At 34.4% G+C, this 26,970-nt stretch overlaps 1 protein-coding gene and 1 non-coding gene across 2 annotated transcripts in view; both read right to left on the reverse strand.

The window, feature by feature from the left end:
• Positions 1-2,469: 2,469 nt before the first annotated feature.
• The window catches only part of LOC125073740, a 36,654-nt gene continuing 12,153 nt past the window's right edge, over positions 2,470-26,970 (reverse strand). The window contains exons 2-17 of the mRNA XM_047684754.1: positions 17,440-17,590; positions 15,343-15,506; positions 14,424-14,524; positions 13,339-13,410; positions 12,006-12,165; positions 8,974-9,065; positions 8,272-8,441; positions 7,557-7,614; positions 6,832-6,987; positions 5,890-5,996; positions 5,145-5,300; positions 4,546-4,711; positions 3,857-3,996; positions 3,501-3,649; positions 2,990-3,071; positions 2,470-2,498 (exon numbers count right to left, since the gene is read on the reverse strand). Of these exons, the coding sequence (XP_047540710.1) occupies positions 2,496-2,498; positions 2,990-3,071; positions 3,501-3,649; positions 3,857-3,996; positions 4,546-4,711; positions 5,145-5,300; positions 5,890-5,996; positions 6,832-6,987; positions 7,557-7,614; positions 8,272-8,441; positions 8,974-9,065; positions 12,006-12,165; positions 13,339-13,410; positions 14,424-14,524; positions 15,343-15,506; positions 17,440-17,580 (1,917 nt within the window). The 5' untranslated portion in view covers positions 17,581-17,590 and the 3' untranslated portion in view covers positions 2,470-2,495. The remainder of the gene's footprint in view (positions 2,499-2,989; positions 3,072-3,500; positions 3,650-3,856; positions 3,997-4,545; positions 4,712-5,144; positions 5,301-5,889; positions 5,997-6,831; positions 6,988-7,556; positions 7,615-8,271; positions 8,442-8,973; positions 9,066-12,005; positions 12,166-13,338; positions 13,411-14,423; positions 14,525-15,342; positions 15,507-17,439; positions 17,591-26,970) is intronic.
• Positions 16,530-16,611, reverse strand: Trnas-gcu. The gene has a single exon. It is a non-coding gene; the product is annotated as a tRNA-Ser (tRNA).

The raw sequence follows: 26,970 nt of genomic DNA on the forward strand, positions 1-26,970 counted from the left end.
ATTAATCTTCATATTTACATTCTATCAGAAAAAATATTTGGATAAAATTGGAACTCAATCCAAGCAATCAACGAAGCACAAATCATTCTTTATTTTAAATCTTTACCATAACATAGCCCTTTGTAAATGAAATCCAAAACGATGACCCTGTTAATAAATGTAGATTCGGTTTCAGTCGTCTCAAACGCTGACAATTATGATTAATCCTTAAAGCGTTTAAGTTTAGATGGTTAAATTATTGTTTCACGTTTCCTATATTTTTTTTTGAAAATAATAAATAGAGTATGATAGACTTTGCCTTTTTATTTCTTACCTTTTTACCTTTGAATCATTGACTAGCCTCCAATGGAGCAGCGTCGCGCTATGAACGCCAAACGTCCCCTTGAGCCTAGGCTGACAGCGGCTGATTCACAGCGGAACGGCAGAGGCCGACAGCGGCTGACAGCGGCCGTCAGTGACCGGTAGAATATGACGAGGCAAAAAAATCAGTACCGGGCAATACTGCTGAAAAGACGCAGCGGCCGCGATTTTGGTCTCTTAATTATGTAGTTTTTTTTTTTTTTAGCATTAGCAGCCCGTATATGTCCCACTGCTGGGATAAAGGCCTCCTCTCCCTTTGAGGAGAAGGTTTGGAGCATATTCCACCACGCTGCTCCAATGCGGGTTGGCGGAATACACATGTGGCAGAATTTCGTTTAAATTAGACACATGCAGGTTTCCTCACGATGTTTGCCTTCACCGCCGAACACGAGATGAATTATAAACACAAATTAAGCACATGAAATTTCAGTGGTGCCTGCCTGGCTCACTTAACATTTAAGCTAGAACGCAGTACTTAATATAAGTTATTACGTTTTGACGATAGAATAATTAGTGATTGGTACACCAGGTGGGCCTGCACGAAAACCTACATGTTACTTTTACAAAGTTGGTTAAAAATTAGACTTCAAAAAGTAGCAAGTTTATTTTAATAAATTTTAAATATTCATATTATTCATAAGTAGGTTTTTATCAATTAAATTTTAGTTTTGCCTAATCTATTTATTTTATACGTTAAATACTCGAAGTTAGTAAAATTTTAGGAATGTCAGTATTTAAACAGTAAAAAAAGGAAAGACGTAATTTAAATAATTTTCTTTATTATTATTCCTTATAAATATCGCAGTTTTTGTAATATATTTAAAAAAAAAAACACCGACACAACAGTATTTAAGTACAAACAATATGAAAAAGTTATTCAGTCAAATATAAACTTACTAAGAATACCATAAAATGTTTTGATTACAATGAACATGCAACAAAGTTATATTAATTATTGTCACATAAATAAAATTCTAGACTAATGAGTAATTACAATTGTAATGTTAACATAAAATACTATAAAATAAAAAATAAAAAAACACTTTTTAATTGTGCGATAATGGACCTGGGCAATGGCACATAGATACAAAATAAATATATGAATTTTAATGAGAATTACTTTCCTTTAAAATACAAGCAAATAAATTATGAAACAATATATTAAAAACAAAGGTAGTTAGTTTTTTTTTGTTGATAATATTTAAATCTTATAATGATAACCATAGATAAATAGTACATATTGTCAAGAGAAAAAATTCAAAATAAGAACAGTCATTTGGCAAGAATTTACATTAGAATATATTATAATAAAAATACAATTACACCGATCCATCGTGACAATAGTATTGATTCCAATCTTATCTTATACAAGAGATTTATTCCATGCATAGAAATAGATAGTTATATTTTCGTACAGTGAAATTAATTTATTTCACAGTTGACAAAATAAATACAATGGAAGTCAAATATTGAATATTTCCCATAACACGTGGGTAAATAGAAATTTAAGAGATTCATATAATGCCTTATGTACTAACGCCTCAGCATCAACATTTAAATATATCAAATTAAAAAAAATATTTATTATAATGCAAAAAGTCCTTATAAACTATGTAACTTTTATATATTTATTATAAATATATTGAAAAAGTACACAGACGATTAAAACACATTGCACGTTAAGGCACCAGTTTCAAAAATGCAATAACTATCAGTCATATAACAAATGTAAATAAATATATATATATTTTTTCTTTTTATCAAAACTTTTGTAATACCTAAAGTCATGTCATGTCACGAAATTAATACTTATTTTTTTTAGCTAACATTATTTTAGACTAGACATCCTTAACTATGAATAAATTGAAAGATTTAAAAAAAAAATTAAAAGAAATTAAAATTATCTATGAATTGATGAATCAACGAAAATTACCGCTAGAATTAGTAATTCAAAAAACGAAGACGTAGTACGTAAATGAGTATATATTTCTTTTATAAATATAGTCAAAAGTATAAAAGTCAGATCTCAACCCGGGCGAGATTCTTATTTATTAGTGGCAAGATTCTTAAACGATTTATGGTGTTAATGTAATGCTTTGGTAATTTTGAGGCGGTTCGACGTTTTCACTAGATGGTCACTGAAAATGAAACATAAATTATAAGTAGTATTCAGTTTTTCTACAAATATATTAATAAAGAAAAATATTACAATGACATAATTATTAAGAAAGATTTGCGCTGACAAAACAATGTCATAAAGAACAGAAATTTCTAAGAATTTCTGCCAAGCGCTTCACACTCTGATAGGACCGGCGAGTCAAACGCGATTAATGGCTTAAAGTGCTTTCTGAGATTGTATATTGTTTTGGATTGTAAGCACAGATATCTTTCACCCAATAAACACTAAAAGTCTTGAGAGAAAATCTCCCTCCTTTTTACCGTTTTCGATACCGATTTTAAAACTGAGATCAGGGCCTTTAAATTTAATAATAATATTTCATATTAAAATTGGTTGGACCTTTTAAAGGGATTTACGGTTTATAGCCACTTGAGCTGAGGCGGTAAATGGTAATCTTTTTTATTTAAATACATATTTAGAGTATACAAATTGCGCGTTTATTTAACTTACCACGAATCTATTCACTTTGGGTGCAAATGTTTTTGTGACAGTTGTCGTCTGCACCTTCATATTTTCGAATTTCTCGCGCAAACTGGAAGAAAAATATATTTGTAAACAAAACAGATTTTATTGTTGCATAGTAAGCAAGAAGGGAATGGTTAAATATGAATTGGTCTTAGTTTTTTTAAGCAATAGGCGAACGGGCAAATGGTTCACCTGATGGTAAGTGGTCACCACCGCCCATAGACATTGCGGTAACGGTATACGCTGTAAGAAATAATAACCATTCCAAAAATGCGCCATCCACCTCTTGGTGGTGCATTGGCGTTGTATGGAATGGTAAACATTTATTACAGCGCCATTGTCATGGGTGTCGGTGACCACTTACCATCAGGTGACCCATTTGCTCGTCAGCATTTAGGTAAATGTTAAACCAAGCAAGGCGGAAGATGTATAAACCACACCTTGAGTTGTCAAAGCTTATTAAAAGGGCTTCAAAATATCGAATTATCTGCAGTACCTCTTAGCAGTCTCTAGCTGTGAGTCTCCGTCCTCCTCTGCTTGCCTCTCGAGTAACGCAGAGGGAGGACGAGGCTCGTTTTCTCGTTCACTCTCAGACCAGTGCTCGAAGCGGTCGCGGAAGCTCTTAGTTCTGGCCAGCTGCTGAGCCTAAATGTAATAAGAAACATACACAATAACTGTAATAAGAAAAAAATCATCAATTTAATTCGAATGATATTTAATTCGTTATTTTTCGATATCCCTCCCCCCATATAATAGCCACTAGTCGTGTGCACAGATGGGCAATAGTTGGAGCAAGTTCGCGCATGAACCCTTTCAGCCAAATGACAAGGGAGTCCAATAGAGGACGGCTACCTGCTGCAGCGCCTCGTCCGTGTGGCGCGCGTAGGGGCGCTCGCAGTCGCTGTCGTCGTCCTCGTCGCTGCCCTCCGACGACGACGAGCGGCGCGCCTCGTCGGCCGGCGGCGGCGTGAAGCGCTTCAGCGGCTTGGGGCCTGTACGCAGTATGCTGCTAGTCACTGTCTATTTCTGGTACGAAAGCGCCGATGGTATCGATGTTATGTGCTCTGGTGCCTTTAATTATATTAGCCAACTCTCAGCCTTCTAACAGATGATTTTGGGTTCGAATACTGACACGCGATTCGTCTTTTCAGCTCAATATTAAGCAGAGTTCAGGTTGAACACCTGAACTCTGCTTAACGGACTTTAAAGAGACTCTCTGGAGCACCTCACTGAGGGTGCAAGATTTGACCCCTATCGGCAAGATGCCACTAAATAAGCGGTACCCAAGTATTTTGCATCCTCTTCCCCTCTTGATTGAGACGGACCTGCGCCCTTATTCCCGAGAGTTGGAATATAGTTTGTTTTTAGATATCGTGCAAGGGCGTGTGTGTTTTTATAATTTTTGGATAAAAACTTAAACTTAGGCTCGGGTTCCAAAGCAAGATTGCTGAAAGCGTGTGTTTATGTATGCGTTAGTGCGTGTGCGTGTGCGTGTGCGAGTGCGTGTGCGTGTGCGTGTGCGTGTGCGTGCGCGCACTGACCGAGCTGGTCGTCGGGGCGCTCGCGGCGCTCCTCCATCTGGCGGAACACGGAGATCATGCGCGAGGCGGTCTGGCGGGTGGCGGCGAGGCCGGCGTCGGCGGCGCCCTCCTCGCAGCGCACCACGCCCGGCTCGTGGTAGGGCTCCGGCGACGGCGACCGCGGCCGCTGGGGGTTGCGACGTTATAGCTCAAACAAGCGAACACTAAGTCGATAGGTATAACGTCATCATCATTTCTATTACATCATATTCATGCCTTGATAAATTCAATTTAACACATGGTAGGGCCTTGTGTAGGCCCATTTGGGCAGGTACCACCCACTCAACAGATATTCTACCACCAAACAACAGTACTCAGTATTGTTGTGTTCCGGTTTGAAGGGTGAGTGAACATCTTAGTTTCAAAGGTTAGTGGCGCGTTGGCGATGTAAGGAATTTTTTACAGCGTCATTGTCTATGGGCGGTGGTGACCACTTACCATCAGGTGGCCTATAAGCTCGTCCGTCAACCTACAACATTAAAAAAAATCTTCAATTAGATTATAGACAACAGTAATTTTAAAGAGTCAGTCAGAGGTTAGAGTTGGAGTCACAAAGTCACCTGCGGCTGTCTCGGCGGCGTCATGCGGAACTCCTTACGCTTGGTCTCAGGCTTGTAAGTCTCGAAGAACTTGAACCGATCCGATATATCAGCAGTTTCTATCTTCACGTCTTCCAACTTGTCGCCGGCACGCACGACGTCTTTCGGTACAAATGGCTGTAAATAAATTTTCAAACTTATCTTGGAACTTTCCGCGAATGATGTAATGTCAAATTTTAATAAACTGTACTGTATTAATGTGAAAATGTGTTGTATTTATTTGATCTTGTCTCAAAGTTGGGTACTTTTTACATTTCGATTATCCGAATTCCGAACTAGTCTCGGTCCCAATTTGTTCGGTCAGTCGAGGTTCTAAAGTAAGATTAATATGGGTAAGGTACTTGAAATATCTATTTGGCTACTAGAAGTGAGATGTGGTTACCAGTGGTTAGAACGCGTGCATCTTAACCGATGATTTCGGGTTCAAGCCCAGGTAAGCACCACTGAATTTTCACGTGCTTAATTTGTGTTTATAATTCATCTCGTGCTCGGCGGTGAAGGAAAACATCGTGAAGAAACCTGCATGTGTCTAATTTCAACTAAATTCTGCCATATGTGTGTTCCACCCACCCGCATTGGATATGTTCCAAACCTTCTCCTCAAAGGGAGGGGGCGGGGCTTAGCCCAGCAGAGGGAAATTTACAGGCTACTATGCAATTAATTTTCCGTTAAACGATGGCAGAGCTTATAAGCTAAATGTACTTACGATTTCTTTCCGCTTGGGCGGTTCTTGAGCCGGCGGAGACAGAGGCGCCATGTGTTTCGCATTCGCGTCCAATTCTAAGAAAATTGATCGGGATTTTTTTGCTATACCTATAACAAACATTTATAAGATATTATTAATGCTTTCATTTGTTCCTGCTAACTTATATTGTGTGCGTGAAGGATAGATATCGAAATAGTGGTAAGGGGCCATTATTAGCGAATCTCATAAGGGAGGTTTGGGTCTTGGCGAATATCACGTAATATCTGTTTTGGACGAGGTTCTTTTCGGGTTACAGTAGAATGAACTGACAGAAGTCGTCACGTAAGGAAACATCGTTATGGACGACCTTTTCCCCTCTCTCCCTTGTATAAAATTATTTAAATTTATTTTTTGTAATCGATTTAATTGCCACGATATTTTAATAACAATTTTGTCATTTTCATTTAATACATATTCTATAGCGTGATATATATACTTGGTGGTAGGGGTGTGCAAGCCCTTCTGGGTAGGTTCCACCCGCTCATCAGATATTCTACCGCCAAACAGCAGTACTCAATATTGTTGTGTTCCGGTTTGAAGGGTGAGTGAGCCAGTGTAACTACAGGCACAAGGGACATAACATCTTAGTTCCCAAGGTTGGTGGTGCATTGGCGACCACTTACCATCAGGTGGCTCATTTTCTCATCCGCCTACCGATACTATAAAAAAAGCAAGAGCAATTTCATTTAGTTATTTTTTTTAATTATTTTAATTTATTTAATTGCCATGACAAAATGGTTTTAAATACAGGATAACATCTGCCGTGTACCGCTAGTAATATTACAAAGAGGTAAAATCCGTTTGTTTGTATTTTGGAGGTTATCTCCGGAACTAGTGATATGATGAAAACTATATTATTCCTGAATGTTATGTATAATGATTTATTTTCTATATTTTTTTTACCTTCATTGAACAGTGTCGGATCGTCAACTTCCCTGTTCTTCGGAGGTTGATTCTCATCATTGAAGATCTCTCCGTTTTCGAATCGCTGTTTGATAGCTCGTGCCTTCTCAGAGTCCAGGTCCAGCTCCCGAGCTATCTTGTCTGATGAAGTTACACCTAAAGGTGATAACAAAGCGTTGGTCATAAGAATAATTAATTTTCCACCTGTCTTTACATTGGGGAGGGGGCGGGGGTTCTAGTCTAGGTTCCAAGTCCTTTTACTAAATCTCGACAATGAGAATGTAAATCATACATGCACTTACAATCGGTTGGGTTAAGACATCATTTTCACATTTATTATATTAGTTAGGATGTTGAAGATGACTTAGTTATTTTAAATTACTGAACCGAATTTGATGAAATTTCTTATTCAGCTTGAACTCCAAGTAAGGACAAAGGTCCCCGACTTACAAACCCTAAATACCCTACGCATAAAGTTGGAGTCGGTTCTCGATCACTCTGCAATTATGCTCGCTACGGTAAAGGTCGTGCCATATTTGCTGAGGGCCGTCTTTGACCTTCCCAGTCTGATCCTGGTCGAATATAAAAAGGCGTTTCGGCGCCTCCAGCATGGAGCGCCTAAATGGTCAAGTTCGGATTTGGTTTTCGGTTAAAACGTACTTGACTAACTGCATATAAATTTGGTAATGGCATGGATTGAGTTAACTGTATTCGAAGTGACTCACCCTGTTCGCACTGCATCACCGACTGCTCGTACATTTCCTTGATCTTAGCTTGCTTTCCCTAAAATTATTCAAATTTTTATATCAAATTTAAAACATCTCTGATCGTTTAAAATCAATATATTCGTTTTTTGTACTAACAAATCTCCAAAGACACTTTCTCCGTGCCTTTTATTTAAAAATAATTTTGTCTTTGTTGAGCTAAAGAAATATGTAATTAAAAATTACAATCACTTTACGGAATCGGAAAATTGCCGCTATAAGCTTATCCTTACTTCTCGTGTACAAAGTTTATCACTGATTTTGTTATTGTGAATATTCAAAACATTGTTGTAAATACACATCTAGCATCTAGCGGACAATTCTACTGACTTATGATTTACGATTATAATACGTTCACGATTCTATTCCGATGCAACTGAAAAAAAATCGAGGATTAACTTCTTATATCTGTGATACGATCTCGTTTATATTTCGATCTACTTTCGATCGACCCGCAACTTGATTGTTGTAACAGTAGAAAAGGTAAACGGCTGGACGCTGGAGGCTGCTTTCCAAAAATGTTCAACGATTTAAAAACGCTTCATTGTGAAGTTTACTTGAATAAAATTGATTTGATTTGAATAGTTTACGTTTACTACGGCTACTTTTGGACGAAGTTTGAAATAGAGCTCTAAGATGTAAGACAGTCACATTAGCGGGGCGTTGGAGTGCTCACCAGGAACAGTCGGCTGCGGATGTTCTGGATCTCCTGCTTGCGCTGGTGGTGTCGCGCGGCGGAGGGGGGGCCGCGCTCGAAGCGCCCCACCAGCTCGCTCATGTCGCACAGAGACGTCTGCTCGCGCGTCGAGTTGTGCGCGTACGACTTCTTCAGCACCGAGTCCTCGTCTGCGCGACAGGAGCGCGGTTACATTAGTCGGGTACAGGGTGCACTTAATACTCTAAACTCCAAATTTGGTCTCCAATAATATATTACTACTATTTGAGTCATAGTTTATTCGTTATTTTACCAAAGAGATTTGCAAATTATAGACTTTATATGAGCCAAATTGTCTTTATATCGTTTATGCTAAATGTTTAATTATATGTATAAAAAAATAAAGTAACAGCCGTTAATGGCGCACTGCAGGTCCTTCTTTCCATTTTTGAGAAGGTTTCGAGCTTATTTCATCACGTTGCTCCAATGCTGAAGCACGAGATGAATTATAAGTGCAAATTAATCAAAAGAAAATTCAGTGGTGCTTGCTTGTAGTTTGAACTCATAATCATTCGTTAGGATTCATGTCTGGATCATGGATCATCACAGCCTAGATGAACCAAAAAGATACCAAGTCGGAACTAAATAAGTCCCTGAAATGACTTGAATTACGAGATCCTGTAAAATAGAAGCAACACTTCTTATAAACTGAAAAATATCCACCTTCATCTTCCGCTTCGCTCGAGCTCCGCTCCACTTGGACTCCGTTGAGGTATTCATCAGACACACCGATGTCCATACCCTTCGCTTTGAATCTGTAAAAATAAACTTTTACAACTACCCGTAACACAGATTAAAAAGAGACAAACTAAATCAATTTTTTTGAAGTGATTCACACACATAATTTGTTAAGAAATTGAAAAACTTCAGACGCACTTGACAGACAGACAGAATTAATAACAAGGAACGTTAAATGTTAAAAATTTTGGTATACGGCGCATTGATGAATTTACGTAAATAGATGTATTCCGAAAGAACTCTATACTCAACGCAGACTACGAGCGTGATATGTCAAAATGTGATAAGCGATATTCGCTATATTGAATATGAAATATAGATGATACTCGTATCAAAATGGCATGTTGATATGCCATTGTAAACATTTCAAAAGTGAGATCCGAGGTAAATTCTTCAGAATTCTTTTTCTGTTTGTCACAGTAAATAAAACACATAAAACACTCGTCGTGTTTAGCTTAAATTAAATCCGAAAAGATTGACTATCTTACGTTATTTCACTGTAAACATATTTCATAAGACTTTTTAAGATGGAATACACATCTTATATATTTTAGCGAATGAATCCACAGCTACAAAAAAAATATTGTACTATTGTAAATTATATTCGTAATATAATAAAAAAAAATGAGTCAAAAAACAACTCTTTAATCTTCATTTCACAACTTTTAAATAAACATTAATGTAGCACCGGTTCGGAATGTTGATTTAATCGTGAAAAACTGGCACGAACGACAGTTTCCATTTTTACTAATTAAAATACATAAATATATTAATTTATCGTTAATGTAAAATACTTTATATATATAGAGTTCTATAATTGATTACTGATATCATAGACATATTTTTTTTTTTTTAAATATACGTATGTATACAGAACGCACACGGGTATATTAGATTAATGACACTTAAAAGTATTACATAGTAATTATGTATTGCTTTTTTTACCATAACCTATAACAAGATTTTACTAATGGCATTTAAAATAAAAATAATAGGTAATAAATTACTGTAAACGGCTACAGTGACAAATTATAACAGACTAAATATTTTTTTTTTTTTTTTATAAAATATCAATATATGACTTTATTGTAATTTTTATAGATATTTTTTATATTTTTATCAACAATTTACACCGTAATACATTACAATTAATAATTTAAGATTAGAATATCTAGCGAGTTGTTTCCAAATAGAACACACCGATAATTATATTTATTTAAAAAAAAAAAAATTGTATATTTTGTGACGTCACTTTCGACGTTAATTTCGAAATATTAAATAAATCACTTACTTATAAACGTAACAGCAAGTTGAAACTATAAATGTACGTTTAATTATTTTTTTTTTACTTTTAATTTCAAGTACAACACTTCGAACAGTATATAGTATTCCAGCGAAACAGTAACTGAGTTGATGCTAGACTGATAATAATGCTTTCTTTTTCAAATAGCCAGCACGTCATTAATCATTTTAAAAGACTTCGCCTTTATTGCAACTACATAAGGTTGAAATTTGAATAACCTGATATGAAATTACCGCAAATGAATATTGTATCTCATCTCAAGAGGAAACATTCATCTGTTTTTAATTCAACGTTATTTATTGATTGATGTTCCATTGCTTGGTTTTTAGGTAGACGTTTGAACGTATTCAAAAGAAACGAGTAATGTATGTATTGGTTTACTTATAGTAAATAAGACATGTGTTTTTTGATACACATGTTTCGAGGCTGTAAAAATAGTTTGATGACGCAAAACTCTAGACGGTGTACGTGGATTGATATAGTTTGATACGTGAAATATATAATTTTTTATTTTATTTTAATGTTTTACAGTTATGTTTGGTTTATTGACAGAATTATGTTTTTGATGTAAATTATCAATATGTATGTAATTTTAAGATAATTTTCATTGATTTTTTTTTAGTTCAAATGTATCAAAATTTTTAGTTTGATTTAATCACCAAGTATCAAAACTATTCAAAACCTTGAACTAAATGAGTTTCTTCTTGATGTACCAAACTAGGAGTTTTTCAAGAGCAACGTGTGTACACTAATGAGATATCCCAAAAACTTTATTTCGTCGATAAAACCATTCCTCTTTTCTAATACATAAATGCACAAGTGTGCTTCTGGGCATTCACGCACACATCGACAAAGGGTTTTGATTGATGGTGTTTGTAACATAGAGATTATTTATGTGCCGATGGGACATGGGTTACTTTCTATCACGGAGTAAACGGCGAAGGGTGAAACAGAGAGTAAAAACTTGAATATTTTTTGATTTATTTTTACCATACTTATTAGGACATTTGTAAACGTTTTAAAATCTTTATTTAAAAAAAAAGTCTCCATGCATTTCATTTTAATATAATATCGTAATTTTAATTGTTTAAGTTAAGAAGTGTATAATTAAAAAATAACAATGAAAAACAAATTATCTTTATTCAATTAAAAGTAATTTTGAATCTAAGCTGAAACTACTAACTCTATGTGCAAACCCGTCTGGGTACCACCCACTCATTAGACATTCTACCGCCAAACAGCAATAGCTCTAAAAATCACTAAACATCTAGCTTGTATCTATTACACTGGCTTACTCACCCGTCCGTTCAAAAATACTCAGTATTGTTATGTATGTAAGTCAAGAATCTTTATCAATATAGAAGCGTTACACTTGCTTTTTAATAGTCAAAAATCTACCACCGGCTCGGAAACAAATACCTCGGACTTGAAAAGAACCCGCGAAAGAAACTGAGCGGAATTTTATTTAGCGGGGCAACAAATATAGTTTCGTTATTGGAAACAGGATGGAGGCGATTATCTCATTCCCAAGGTGTGGAATCATCATAATCTGCATTTTATCATATTGTTTTAAAAACACATTGAATTAGGGTCTATATTTCTCGCGGACAATACGTATCTTGTCTGGGTATATTAGTACTGTAACAATACTCACTTGGCCAACTTAGAGAGGAGAGCGGTGCTCTTCTCCCGCGGCGCCCGGGGCTCCAGAGTGACGGGCTCCTCCTCCTTCGCCTTGCGCTCGAACACTTCGAACCTGGACTTCACGTCCAGCGAGGCCAGCTCTTCGAGACCTAGGTCCGGTTTGTCAGATGCTGATAGAAAAAATATATATTTAGTAATGTATATAGTTAAATAATCAAAGTCTATGACAAGTAACCCTGACTACTATTAGTTAGACTTATAATACCTTCTCTTAGTTTTTATTGTTTTTGAAAAATTTAAAATAGTCATGTTTCAGAATCCATAAATCGTTAATCCCTTATAGGCCTAAGTTTTAATAAATTATAGAAGACAGTTGCGTAGGTAGGTGACACCATCTGGTCACATCTATGGTCACTGATGAAAGAAACATATTTTCATGATGACGCAAACAATATTCTTTTCAGAAAAGATTTCTGAACCTCTCTGATATAAAAGAGGTTCATTAGAAGTTGTACCAAAACACCCAATTCTTGATTTGATTCAAACAAGGGGACCACATTATGATCTCATAGCAAAATAACAACATTGTCAATTATTTAAAAGTAATCGATAATGCTGTTTCTGTAATAAATGATAAATAAATAAATATTGGACAACATCACATACATTATACTCTGATCCCAACGTAAGTAGCTAAAGCACTTGTGTTATGGAAAATCAGAAGTAACGTCGGTACCACACACCCAGACCCAAGACAACATAGAAGACTAATGCACTCTTTCTACATCGACTCGGCCGGGAATCGAACCCGGGTCCACACTACTTGACCGGAGTGGCGTACCCATGAACACACTACTCGACCACGGAGGTCGTCAAAAGTTATTGATTGATTTTATTGCAGAATTAGTATTGAATCTTTTCCAAATGAAGTCACTCAATTTATGAAAAGAAAAAACAGATTTATATTTTATGTAATAGGAAAATGGGCCAACCGGTATTAGGTGGTCACCACCACCCATAGACATTGGCGCTGTAAGAATTAACCATCCCTGAATTCGCCACCAACCTTGGGAACTAAGATGTTATGTCCCTTGTGCCTGTAGTTAAACTGGCTGACTCACCTTTCAAACCGGAACACAAAAATACCGACAATTCCTGCTTGGCGGAAGAATATCAGGTTTGCACAAAGTCCTACCACCAAGTAAAATAATTAATATAACTACTATAATATACCTACATACAAACACACACATCTCTATAAACTGAGTATTAAAATCTTGGAAATATATAATTTTCTTCGCTTTTCCACTTAATTTTTGAGTTAATAGCTGAAAACTACGAACCTCTAACGACATCTGGGGGCAGCTCAACCGGTTGACTTTCACAGATAATCATTTGATGCTTCTTAGGTGCAGCTGTAACAAAAAATACACAGACATACACACTATTCCAACCATAAGAGGAGAAAAGGCAACATTTGACAGCCAATTGACGCGATATCATTGGTTAGCTTGATTAATCTGTGATATTCACTATGGATTTGTGAAAAAATGGCGTTTTGATTGACGAAACTGTTATCGGAATTTTGGGAGTTAAATTAAAATGGATATAAGTAGTTAAGTGTAATGTATTATAAATAAAGATATATTAATCATAAACTCAACAACATAGCTGAGTTATTAACAAATCGCATGAAATACGTAAATCTAAGGTTTGTTTATCTTTTTTCCTACTTCCATTGGAATAGGCTATACACATATACACGGCATACGATTGTCAATTCTCATAAAATGGAATGCGACACGAATTAAAATAATGTATCACCATAAGTTAATTATCAAAATGTCACAAGTGAAAATGTCATCTCATACCAGTGTCATAGTTACAGAATATTATTACAGACCATTTAGATACAGACATACATCAGATTGAAGCTCATAAATATTGTACATGTAGACCAAGCATATTTTTGTTATACCTGGTTTTGGTTTAAATGTGCCGGAATTTTTGTGAGTTTTGTCATAGAGGCATTTTGAATACTTTCAGGGTTAAGAGGATACGTATTGCTTATATGGGACTTATCTACTTCAAATGGGATGTATGGTCACGTTATGTATGTTTAAACTTAATTAAATAATATATTATATTTTACTTAGTAGAAACTTCATTGATAAATGATAATATTTTTTGTAATTTGTTTTAATTTAATAGAATTGTATTCCGAGTTAAATAGGTTAAAACTTGTGCAAGTATTTTTTCTCAATTATATTATTTCCAGTTCTGATGTTTAACGTTGAACAATAATAACATTTTATGAAAGTGCATACCATCGAAAATATTTAAGTCCATCACAATAACAAGACAAATGTCCTGAATCTTTGAAAATTTTGTCCGTCAATAAATCAAAAATTATGGCTACAATAGTTACCATCCATTTCATCGTCACCGTCCACAGGTTTAGGTTCAAACAGGTGTTTGAAATGCGGCTTGCAATATAAAGTTGTGTGGTCGCTCTGGTACGTCTCCACTCTGAAAATATATATTCATTAAAACCTCGTATCATAGACACAAGGGATAGCGGGGATGGACGTATTGTCATTTGTGTTAAGATGGAGAAATGTGTATGTCTTACGATGTCTATGGGTAGCTGAGACACGACTAACTTTTTCTGGTCTTCTTTTTATTAATCATATTAATATATATTTATATATTTTTTTAATTTCCAATAAGTGCCATTGGAAATGCTTTTTATTAATATTTAAAGGAGCAAAACACGTTTGTCATACTTTTTTAAAATTTATATTATGTTTTCGTTTTTGAAACAATTTTTCTACCCCGTCGTAAATGGGGTAAATTTTACGACATAAAATTCCAATTCGTTCATAAAAACAAGTATTGTAAAATAATACTCTACATATTAAACCATGGATTCACCAACAGGGTCGGGTTATCCCTAGTGCCTGTAATTACCAAAAAATAGCCGAAATGGCCGAAGGGTTCAAATCGTTAAATATAACTGACTTTATTGTTCTTAATTTGAATTTATATTATTAGTTATACGATTTTAACTTTGTCAATTAATAAATAAAAATCGTTTGTTAAATAATAATAATAAATAAGCCGTTCTTTGGAGAAACTACATCCCGAACCAGTAGTAGCGTTACATTAAAAACAAATTTGTAAAATTTCGATTCAAAAATGCTCATAAAAGCCAACTTGAATACAATATATTTTTGCATTGATATGATTTGACCAAGTATTCTTTTGGTATTTATTTGGTAGAATCTCCACAATGGATACTTAAAGTCGTTCTATCCGTAAAATGTGAATGTATTGCCTCGACTTACGTAAGTTGCTTGTTGCACTGCACACAACGGAAGCACTCCTTGTGCCAGGCTCGTTTTTCAGCCTTGATGCGCTCCATGGCGTACACGGGCCGGGAACATTTTGCACAGGTCGGGTTCTCGTTATCCGCTTTCATCTTCTTGCACAACTTCTCTGAACTCTTCGACTGTTGATCGAAATTTAAAGATTATTATTATTAATTTAATTAAATGTGATAAAAGATACGAGGAATTTAAATTGACCAGCTGAAAACCAGTGTTTTCAATAAGCTATTTTGTCCCACGATGTTAAACGCGTAATTTGAAATTTTATTTGTGTGTGTGTGGTGTGTGTTTGTTCGGTTTTTGTTCTTAATCATGAAGCCATTTGGATAATATCTGTAGAATTGTTATCATAGAATTAGTAGGTATTTATTTATTTACTTATCATTAAATACCAACTGTTGTTGTTCTGAAGGGCAAATGTTTCTTAGGATGGGCTTTTTTAGTCAAATTTCAGATAGCCTTGATTGAATCAAATTAAGCTAGGAACACTAAAGGAAAAGGGGTAAAATTTATGCTGTGAATGATCGACTAAAAGTAATGTAACTTTTGAAGATATTCTGAAAAATAGACAGAATTTGCCAACTATTATAACTAAATATTTGGAGACCTTTTCTCATAAGACTTATACCAGAAGATTCGGCGCTTTTCAGAAGGTTTAGTATACAATAATATAATAAAAAGTAGCAGCGCTTCGAGCGCTTTAAATTAAGACTATTGACGCGACAAGCGAATTCTTGTTCTATCACTAAATAAGCGAGCTATTTTAAATTGTCTATTAGTTTGATAACGAAAATATTTAAAAACGAGTTAGGTATAGTTAGAGTGTGTGAGAGAGAGAGAAATTCTTATATTAATTACTATTTGATAGTGTTTTATTTTCAGTTTTTTCTTCAATACTGACCTTAAATAAATACTAAATCTGTATAATAATGCAATATTTTTTGTTTTTTAATATTGGAGGATTTTTTGCGGCCAACGTAGCTTGGCAAAAGCGACCCTTGAATATGAAGATGGTACCTCTAGTTTATAGTTTAGGTATAGTGGCAATTGGCATTATACAAAGTTGCGTTAATGAAATTATCAGCAGCAAAATAAATGGTATAAATTAATTTAAAAAAACTGTTTGAAAAATAAAATAAAACAATCGACGAGGATGGGATTCGAACCCACGCGTGCAGAGCACATTGGATTAGCAGTCCAACGCCTTAACCACTCGGCCACCTCGTCATGTCGACATGTTTCGAAATATACTGTCAATTCCATAAATAGAATGTTTATGGAACATGTCTTATAGTTTCTAAAATACTTTTTTGATCATTAAAAATAAAAAAGGACTTTTTTAAATTTGTGTATTTGTATTGACTCGTATAACTTAAGACATTATGTTCTTGCTTTTGCTAGGAAAAGTGTATAAATATTTGGGCACTCATATAAATAATAAGATTATCATTTAATTATTCTCTTGATTCTGTAATAAGTTGCTTAAGCATAGTTACAAGATCTTTTTAAATAATTAGATTTACCGACATCGTCAAATCGCCGTAATAAATAATATTTCTTAATAGCTTACACAGCTGTTTTGTAAAACTGTTTATGCGAATAATTGTGTTCGTATTCTATCGAAGTTTCTGGAAAATCATCCATTGATAAATTTTAGTTATAATCTATGGTATTGTTACATTATATAATAGAACTCTACCAGAAATATTTACGTAATTACCAACTGTATTAATAGTCTAGTCGAAGTATGATTTAACATCAATCAATATTTAGACTACAAGGGAAAAATATTTTCGAAGGAAAAGGTTCGCTTATCTTTTTTTCAATGGCAACACCGTTTTTTTTTTTTATTCAATTCGAGGGCTATAACTTTTAACTTTAATCATATTTAAGGATATTATATTTATATTATGGCAATTAATTTGTATAATCCGTAATAATAGGGTGGGCATGAATTATTAATGAAAAATACAATATTTTATGTTAAACATTCCTAACACATATCAGGAATGATGGTCAACGTAAAAAATAATATAAAATCTTGCTTTCACTTACCACCGATATGGATCCCTCATCCTTATGCCGCCTGGACTTGCTCTTCTTCTTCACTTGCCTCGTTTCCGTCACCACTTCCTGGTAGTGCACCCTGGACTCAGACTGGATGAGGGACTGAGACGCCTCCATCGTGGTAGCCATTGTATTGGTTCTGGAAATCAAACAGGGATTGGTTAAAGTAATTTATTCTGTGTTATTAAATAACAGAGAATGTACTTATGTACACACACGTACATGTGTGAGAGTCTGAGATAATACCGAACCGAATTTCCCTCAAGATTGTGAAAACAAATTAGAAGATATAGTCTCTTCTCTTTCTAGCGGCTTAATTTTTCTTTACCCTTTTTTATATTTAAAATTATATGGATTTTTCAATAAAATGAAGATCGTACAAATATAGGTATATAGTCAAATTTAAATCGTACGTGTATTTTATTTGACAAAAATACTATATGGTATTTGATAAACATATTACCTATGGCTGGTTATAAAAAGAGTCAAATAAAAAAAAATATATATATTCAACTTAAAATTATTTTTAAGTCCATTGAAGAGGCTAAAATCTATACGAGTTCGGCCTAGTTGAGAAGTTACTGTTAGTACTTTGTTTCTAGAATTATAACACTGTCTAGGTTTAGTTTAATGTTTATTTTTGTTATAAAGTAAAATAATGGACCGTAAATGTCGGAGGTCGCCTTTTCCTTTGAAGGGAGGGGGGGGGGGGTTTGGGGCTTTAAGTCTACACTGCTTAATGTGGATCGGTGGATTCCAACTCATGTAGTTTGTTTTTAATACTATTCTACACCGACTAAAAATATGCATACTAATTTGGAACCCATGATCTTCATGAACTAAGCATCGCGACTCTTGATTTTCGATTTCAATGATTATACTTAAATAAAGTTAGTAGATTTAAAAAAAAAAACAACTTGAAATACTATTCATTGGTTTCTTGTCTATATTCATTAATTTTAAAACATGTTAAAATATTCAAGTGTGCGGCTTTTCATCGATGTCATTGGTTGAGCTTGATGTGTCTATGATATTCACTATGAATTTGCAAACAAAATGGCGTTTTGAATGTCGACGAAAATAAATATACGTAGTTAAGTGTAATTGTGTTATATTATAAATAAATATATATTCATCATAATCTTAGTAGTTTTTTTTTATGGCATAGGTGGCAAACGAGCAGGAGGCTCATCTGATGGAAAGTGACTACCATTGACATGGACATCTGCAACACCGGAGGGCTTGCAGGTGCGTTGCCGGCCTTTCAGGAAAGAGTACGCTCTTTTCTTAAAGGTTAGGTTAGTGCACAATATAGCTGAGTTATTAGCGAATCGCATGAAATACGTAAATCTAAGGTTTGTTTATCTTTTTTCCTACTGAGATTGGAAGAGGTGGTTTCACTTAAAGCAATTTTGCGACTTGTAAAAGATCGAAAATTCTTTTCTAAGTAAATTACAACGTTTAATTTTAAAGTTTTGATGGAAACTCTAAATGTTAATTTTAAAGCTACAAGACGATTATTTACAACGTATGGCGTCGTCTTGTTCCGTTTTCAGTTTGTTTAGACTGCAAAAATAACTCAAAATTCCTAACACTGCGTCCTATTAAATTTTCCAAACCAATAGAAGGAAGTCTATCTCTTAACGAGATATTACGATGCCTATTTATAGGGCAACGTTTTATTGTTACGACCATTTTTATGGCAACACAATTCGCTATTTATGTTCTGTACGAATTAAATGTGTAATCCGACACTTTTTTTTTTAATAAAATCATACGCCGAGGATATTGAAATGTTTTGTTGTTAGCTCTTCACGCTTAAAACGCTGGACTGATTTTGATGATATTTGGTATGGCGATAGTTTGAGTTCCGGGGACTACAAATAGGACATAGGCTACTTTACTTTTAAGTCCCCCTTCGAGGGGTTAAAGTGGAACTTGGCTTGGGTCAAGTTTTATATTTTTTGCACGACTCTAGCCACAGATTTAGCTAGTAATACAAAAATATACATTAACAAATTTATTCAAGTTTCCAGTTTCCAAGAGATAATGGGGATCGGGCAAGTGTTGGGTATCCTACGCTCTTTCTGTACCCCTGATAACGTTGGAAAATTTCATGATAATCCGTTGAGTAGTTAAGTCGGGAATGCGTAACAAACAGACAAACTTTTCGCATTAATAATATTAGTTGGAATATCAAATTGAATACAAAAATTAAAAAAAAACCCAAGTTACTCTACATTTTTCAATTGCTACTCAACAGGTCTTCTACCGAAATCTATACAAATTTTATAAAGAGAGAAAATTTATTTGTTTATGTAGGGGTCACATACAAACAAATAAACGGCAAATATTTTTTGTTGGTTGAGCCAAAATGGCTCAGTGGTTAGAACGCGTGCATCTTAACTGATTTAGGTTGCGACCACGGAATTTTCATGTGCTTAATTTTTGTTTATAATTCATCTCGTGCTCTGCGGTAAGGAAAACATCGTATCCAATTTCAGCGAAATTCTGCCACATGTATATCCACTAACCCGCATTGGAGCAGCGTGGTGCTCCAAAACCTTCTCCTCAAAGGGTGAGGAGGCCTTAGCCTTAAGTGGCTAAAAAATATTTACAGGCTGTTAATGTGTGTAGGGGTAATCCCCGGAACTAAAGAACAAATATTTTTTTTCAACGCTCGAAAGCTACAAATGCCTGAATGTAATATATTTATGATATACATTATATTGATATTATATATTTTTCTTTTATTACTGTGCTATGTGGGGTCGCTAACAAAATATAAGTAGAAGTTAAGCGCATGGAAAGTCAGCGTTGGGTGACGGGTTTGCCTAAGATAATTAAATACTTCTTACAGTTGCAACCTTGAAATAAAGTGCAAATCAATCTATACTAACATTATAAATGTGAAAGTCTGTCTGACTGTTACTCTTTGAAATTTTGTATGAAGCACGTTTGAACCCCAAGGAAGAATAAAGGCGTATTTTTTTTTGCCCAAAATCTGACGATGAAGCCCTGAAACGCGGGCAAGCCGCGGGCGACAACTATATTGTATCTGCTTATGATATAATAACACGACGCGTTCATTTTCCAGTAAATAGAAATTATGGTTCTATAGGGAAATGTTGCCAGCATTCTAAAATGCTTGCATCATTTGTAAATAAGTTATTTCTAGTTACGTTCTGTATTTATTTAATAAATATCTTCTTCGTGTGGTTTTAGCCTTAGTCTTAAAAGTTTCTGCTCCCAGTGGTCTCTATAATGATATTAGTATATAAATAATTCCAACTCCTAAACAATTGTGTTACCGAAACTTTAAAACTCCCATTGGCATTTCTAAAGATTAACGCGTTTAATATAATATTAGTATATAATGCTATATTAAGCTCGAGGAAATAACATCTCGAATATTCTTATATCAGATATACCCCCTGACGAATAATGCGCGTGGGCATCCTAGATGACTGGGTCGCACGTTGACTTTTCACTCGACTTATTTATAGGGACCATTACGTTCATGTGTAACGTATAATGTCCATCTGAATACGTAACACGTTGCAGACATATTTAAATCTGAAGTTTTTTTTTTTGAGTTATATTTTTTTAATCAGGCAAAGGAGATATGTTTAAAGTTTAACACGTTATGTCATAATATGTCTGTTAAATTTTTTTTTTTGTTATTTTCAAATAGCAATGGAGTTTTGATGATGTTTGATTGTATTTTTATTGCATCATGCTGCTGTTTTATGATATAATTTGACAATATATCGATTTATCGACTCAAGAGTCAAACACTTATTGTTTGGGATATCCTATAAAAATCTTGGTACAGTTTTAAATAGTTTTGTCGCAAAAAAGAATATCTTTAGCTGGCTTGCCTCACAGGGGCCAGGCCGAAGTCTTACGCAAACTTGAAGAAGAGATACGATAAGGACTCTTGATAAAAATCGATCATCCTGATATTACAGAGCCCTTTGAAACTAGACATGAGTATGCAAAAAGATCTTTCACGTCAGGGAAATGACGTTAAATGAGGAAGCTGCAGCAGAAAGTGCAGCACTGCAGCACTTTCGTGTTTATACTGGTCTCCGATTTATATCTTCTTGTCGCTTGCAGTTGAAAGCCAAAGATGTACCCCGCCTGTATCGGTTTTAAGAAGCTAGTTCGTGTTTTGGTCAGAAAATATCGTTTTGTGGATGATAATGAACAAGGTATGTATCATATTAGAAATTCAAAAGTACACGATCTTTGTTTAAGTCCTTTGTAAATTGTTAACAATTTTGACGATTCTTAGAATCTACAACTAAAAAGTACATCCTGTCTAAGAATAAAAAAGAAAAAGAAAAATTAACTTGTACAATATGCTAGTTTAACTACTTTCGCTCAGAAAGAATCTTGTTTAGCCATTTATATCAACAGAAAGCAACAGTGTTAGGTTGTTTTAAGGCAAAGTACACGGTACACATCACGGGCAAATAATTTATACAAATAAATAAATGTCGAAATTGAAATTTCATCCTTATCTTAGCATGTTAAAATAATTTGTTTGTTATGTAGTTAAAAAATAACATTTACAAATACAATCTCAAGTTTCACCAAACATTTTATTTTATCTGTGCATACAGTGACGGAAAAAAGCGCGGGAATAATGTATGTTCGTTATTTAAACTGTAAGATTAACCAGCAACGAATATTTTAGCGGATCGTAATACGCTATTTACAATTTCAATCGAAGGTGGTCAAACTTAATAAATAAATTGAATCTTATTTGAAACGTGCCAATCAAGGTTTCATGAGAAGTAAATAAAGTTTCTACTAACATTTACTTAAAAGAATTCTTGTTTTAACAAATATATACGTATCTCTATCACAGTCTACCACTGGTTCGGAAAGTAGATTCTACCGAGAAGAACCGGCTAGAAACTCAGTAGTTACTCTTTGCCACCATTTTAATTACAGAGTATGTCAGTAAATAACATTATTATTTTTTTATATAAACGTTATAAATGTTCAGTTCATTGATTACTCTCTTTCCAACAACAATGATTTGGCATTCGAGGGTACAAGAAATCCCAACTACATCACAAGCAAAAATTAAAGGTTAAGGCGTTTGTGTCTAAGATAACTCCTTCTATCTTTTAATTATTTATTAAAAGTCATACTTAACCATGATTTTATCAATTTATGATTTATATTTGTGATTTGCTATCAAACACACGCCATTTTATTTTTGCTACATTTTTTTTTAATTATCTTTTTCCACAGGTAATAAAATTTTAGGTTGTCATGAGATTTAAAAAAAAGATAACGTTCGATTCATGACTATTGGGACGAAATATAAAATTATTATTAATGAGTAATCTAAATTATAATATTACAATTTTTTAAAATTGGTAACATTTGGAAGTGATACGCAATTCTGACGAATAAATCCTTCAAATATTACAGACAATGTCTTAAGTGACATTTGTTGACATTTTATAATCGAGTTTTGATTAAGCTCCCCAGAATAAATCCCCAGGTTTCGCTTTCTTACGATATGCGCCTAGATATTACTTTTCACACCTTATGGGCTCTGGAATTAAAAATATTGAGTAAAAATAGCCGGTGTTAGTATCAAGCGATTCGCATTCAGCGATGTTCCCGTCCCGACGTATTTCAAAGTATTCATTTCGTTGTTTACTTGTATATTTGGACGGAGTGGGTGGAACTTGGCCAGAGGAATTTCTACACTGTTTCGTATTAATATTCTGATCTTCGTATATTTCGTTACATTTTACATTATTTGCTGTTTGAGATAAAAAAAATGGCACCTATTGTCCGATCTCCGCGACTGTTAGGCACATTTACGGTTTTTTATTTAGTTATTTAATCTGCATTGTTGTAAATTGTCACCAGTAGCGCTGAAGCGCTTTCATTTTTATTGCGTTCAACCGATCGCCACGACTATAGGCTACATATTATTATATACAAGCGAATATCTGACGCTTTCATTAACATTAGGGTAGTTCCTCACAGGGAAGTTCTTCACCGGGATCATCCGCTTGTAATGTAATAATCAATTCAATTTTGAGTTAATACTCAGTAACGTAATCGTTACAGTACTATCTCACTGAATGACTGTAACGCAATGCTCCCGGATTCGCCTGCAGTCAATTGTTTTTACAATGTCGGTCAAATAGGATCGTTAGTGTTTGCATACTGTTATGCTCAGATCTTCTCACTCACTTATGTAATGGTCGAATTTGAGTTACTATACAGGTGAATGTTTACAGTGAGGGACTACCTTTATAGTATGCAGTTATGTATTGGACATAAAAATGTTTTCATTGATTTCGATGTGGTGGCGCTAGATGGCGCTGTTTTATTTTTAATTAAATTAAAAAAAATGTGTCGTATTTTTATGATAGATTAAAAAATAAATATTGTTTGAAATAAAGTTTAATTAAATATGTGTGTAAGTTTATTAAGAAAATATAATAGTTTATTTACCGTTACTGTAATTTCACAGTTGATTATCTGTGCACGACAGTTACAAATGGTAACACTTGCCGTAGGAAGACATTGATTGCCATATTGATGGAAGATCAACGGCCGTTGTTAAATGTTTGCTACTAATTATTTTAAGACACTTTTACTTTTTACTTTAAATTAAGTAATATAATCAAAGTAAAGTAACAATTAAAGTTATATCTGCCTCGCTGCTGAGCAAACGTAACGTTTAATTTGATATATGCAGGTTTACTAACAATGTTTTCCTTCATAAAATAAATGGTACAATCCAAACTAATCAAATGAAAAGTGATGCTCGTTCGAGTTAGAACCCGCAATCGTCGCCATTACTGAGTCATCTCTTTTAAAAGCGGTATTCATTGATATCCCAGAACTCGATCGAAACCAAACCCACGTTATCACTTTGCGTTTTAAGAAAGAACAAATATTTGGTCTGGGGCTAAAAAGGCCTATATCATTATCCCTTCATTTTGGTTATCGGAACATAAACAATGAAACAATGCTGATCGTTGTATATAACATATGCCATTTTATTCAAAAACTAGTTGTGTTGCCCGTGCGTTCTTGTTAGGGGTTGGTCATCAGGTTTTAATCATAGAAAGTAACCTATAGCTTTCCTTGGAGTATATGCCGAATTTAATCAAATATATTTCAGACATTTGTTCTTGAAAGATAAACAGACAGAGTTACTTTCGCGTCTATAGTATACGTATGTTCATACATACTTTGGACCTTTTAGCTCCAAAGCCCCAAAAGTATCGTATTATTACAAAATAGAATTGCATTTAAAAATCCGTTTATGTCAATCGTACACGAGCGGTATTTATAGTCTAAATTAAATAACGGTACCATCTTGTTACGGTCAAAACCATCTTTCATACAGCCATGCAATTAATTGACACGATTACTTTAATTTGTGCGAAAGCGTGCAAATACGCAATTTTGCATTCCAGTTTTTTTGCTCACCACCACCGACTTTCATAGGAATGGTAATGTGATCACTTTTCCGATACGAGTATAGTATAATTAATTATATGCCATTAGTGGGACGAAATGCTGTCATATTTTACGTTTGTGTGTGTGTAGTCATTTTTTTTTTATATTTAACACACAAACACACGAGAGGTATGTTTGGACACCTGGAAGTTGATTTCACTATATATAAAAAGAATATTAGCAATGCCCCAAATTAATTAAGAAATTACTAACATTCCTCTTAACCCCTCCTTTTAAGCTCGTCACTTGTGTTAGGAGTGAGTACAACAATAGCCCAAGGGGTCAGGATCGATCCTGTGACCTTTACATCAAATATACTTTATTCAAGTAGGCTTTTACAAGCACTTTTGAATCGTCATATAAGAAAATATTTAAAGTAATGCTACCACCGGTTCGGAATGTAGATACTACCGAGAAGAACCGTCAAGAAACTCAGTAGTTACTCTTTTTCAACATCTAAAAAAATACAGTCAAATTAGTACAATACAGTTAGTAAATACAATTATATATGTATGTTTATGTAAAATTGTATTGTAAAATAATAAACACAATAAAATAAATTAAATACGTTTGAGAATAAATTAATTTACAATGACATAAATTGTTATTAAAATCCCGCGTAAATTAAAACAATTATTCAAAAAAGGGTAAGTTTATATAATGTTTTATAAAGCCATACAGAAAGAGACGGAGGTCAAAGGTCATCTAATGGGGTAAGGGTCTCCTCATTAAATTGGGTTAAAAGAACTAACTTCGTTCCAAAATAAAATACACAAAGGAGCCCGTATCCTAGCCTTGGGTCCAATAATTTTATCCAATACTTGGGTCCAATATGATATGTGTTATGTCCAATTTGTCTGTGATGCTAGATCACTAATAACCCTTTAAACTTCATCAGAGTTATACCTATTAAGTACTTAGTGCGGCGGAAGTATGAAATTAATGAGTGTGTGATATTTACCGAGCGTAGTTTTTTGTCGACCTAGAAGTCTAGAATTTATCAGAGTAATTACCCATTCTCAGATTTGTTTTACAACCACTCTCCCCAAATATTGTCTGGAGGAGATCGCTTTAGCAATAAGGCCACAAGTTGCAATTATGCAACTTTTGACAACTCCATAAGTAAAATTTAGTTTCAAGTATTGGTACAATAAGATATAAATAAATAAGTCTATAGTGGTATTAGGAAAAGAGCGAAAATCTTATTTAATAGGTAGTCGGACTGGGAAATGGGCCATATGATGGTAAGTGGCTCCGTCTTTTCGGCGGGCACCACAGGATCGCTTTCGCATGCTACCGTGACGCCCTAACACTCGGCCGACCTATGCGGGCCTCCAATTCCTAGGGGGAATTCCCGGGGAATTTCCGGGAGAACAGGCTCGCACCAAGAAAATATGTATCGTCGTGTTGCTTCGTTACATTAACACCAAACTGCAATTTAAGCTGAATTTTAATAATATTTCCATACAAAATAACTTTTTCCTACGGATGGTTATTTTATTTCGTAATGAGAAAATACTTTAAAATTGTACAAAAATTCATTAAGTATTTCAAGAGATAGCAAATATAATAACTACGTGAGAATAAGTTAACAGCTTATCTGTACAAAACATTGACGAATATTTTTGACAGTTATTTGGACCGTGTGTGTATAATTGTACGTGTCGCATTTCTAACAAACTAAGCCCGCGTGACACGAGGTGATATCCGTCTTACAAACAATTTGATTAAAATCAAAATATAATTTATTCAAGAACTTTTGAATCCCCATTTCACAGAATCGTATTAAAAATAAAGCTACCAACGGTTCGGAATGTAGATTGTAAAAAGAACCGGCAAGAAACTCATAAGTCGAAACCAATCTTTCGGCAATTCGTATGATAGGCTCATTCTCCCCTTTTCAAACGAGGTACACATTACTCTTTAACACGATATAGCAAAAAAAGATTGTATTTTCAGAAATGTGTATAAAACTTCTTTTTTTTCGACCGAGTTCTTTAAGATTGG

The sequence above is a fragment of the Vanessa atalanta genome, chromosome 25 (assembly GCF_905147765.1).
Source record: "Vanessa atalanta chromosome 25, ilVanAtal1.2, whole genome shotgun sequence".
NCBI lineage: Eukaryota > Metazoa > Arthropoda > Insecta > Lepidoptera > Nymphalidae > Vanessa > Vanessa atalanta.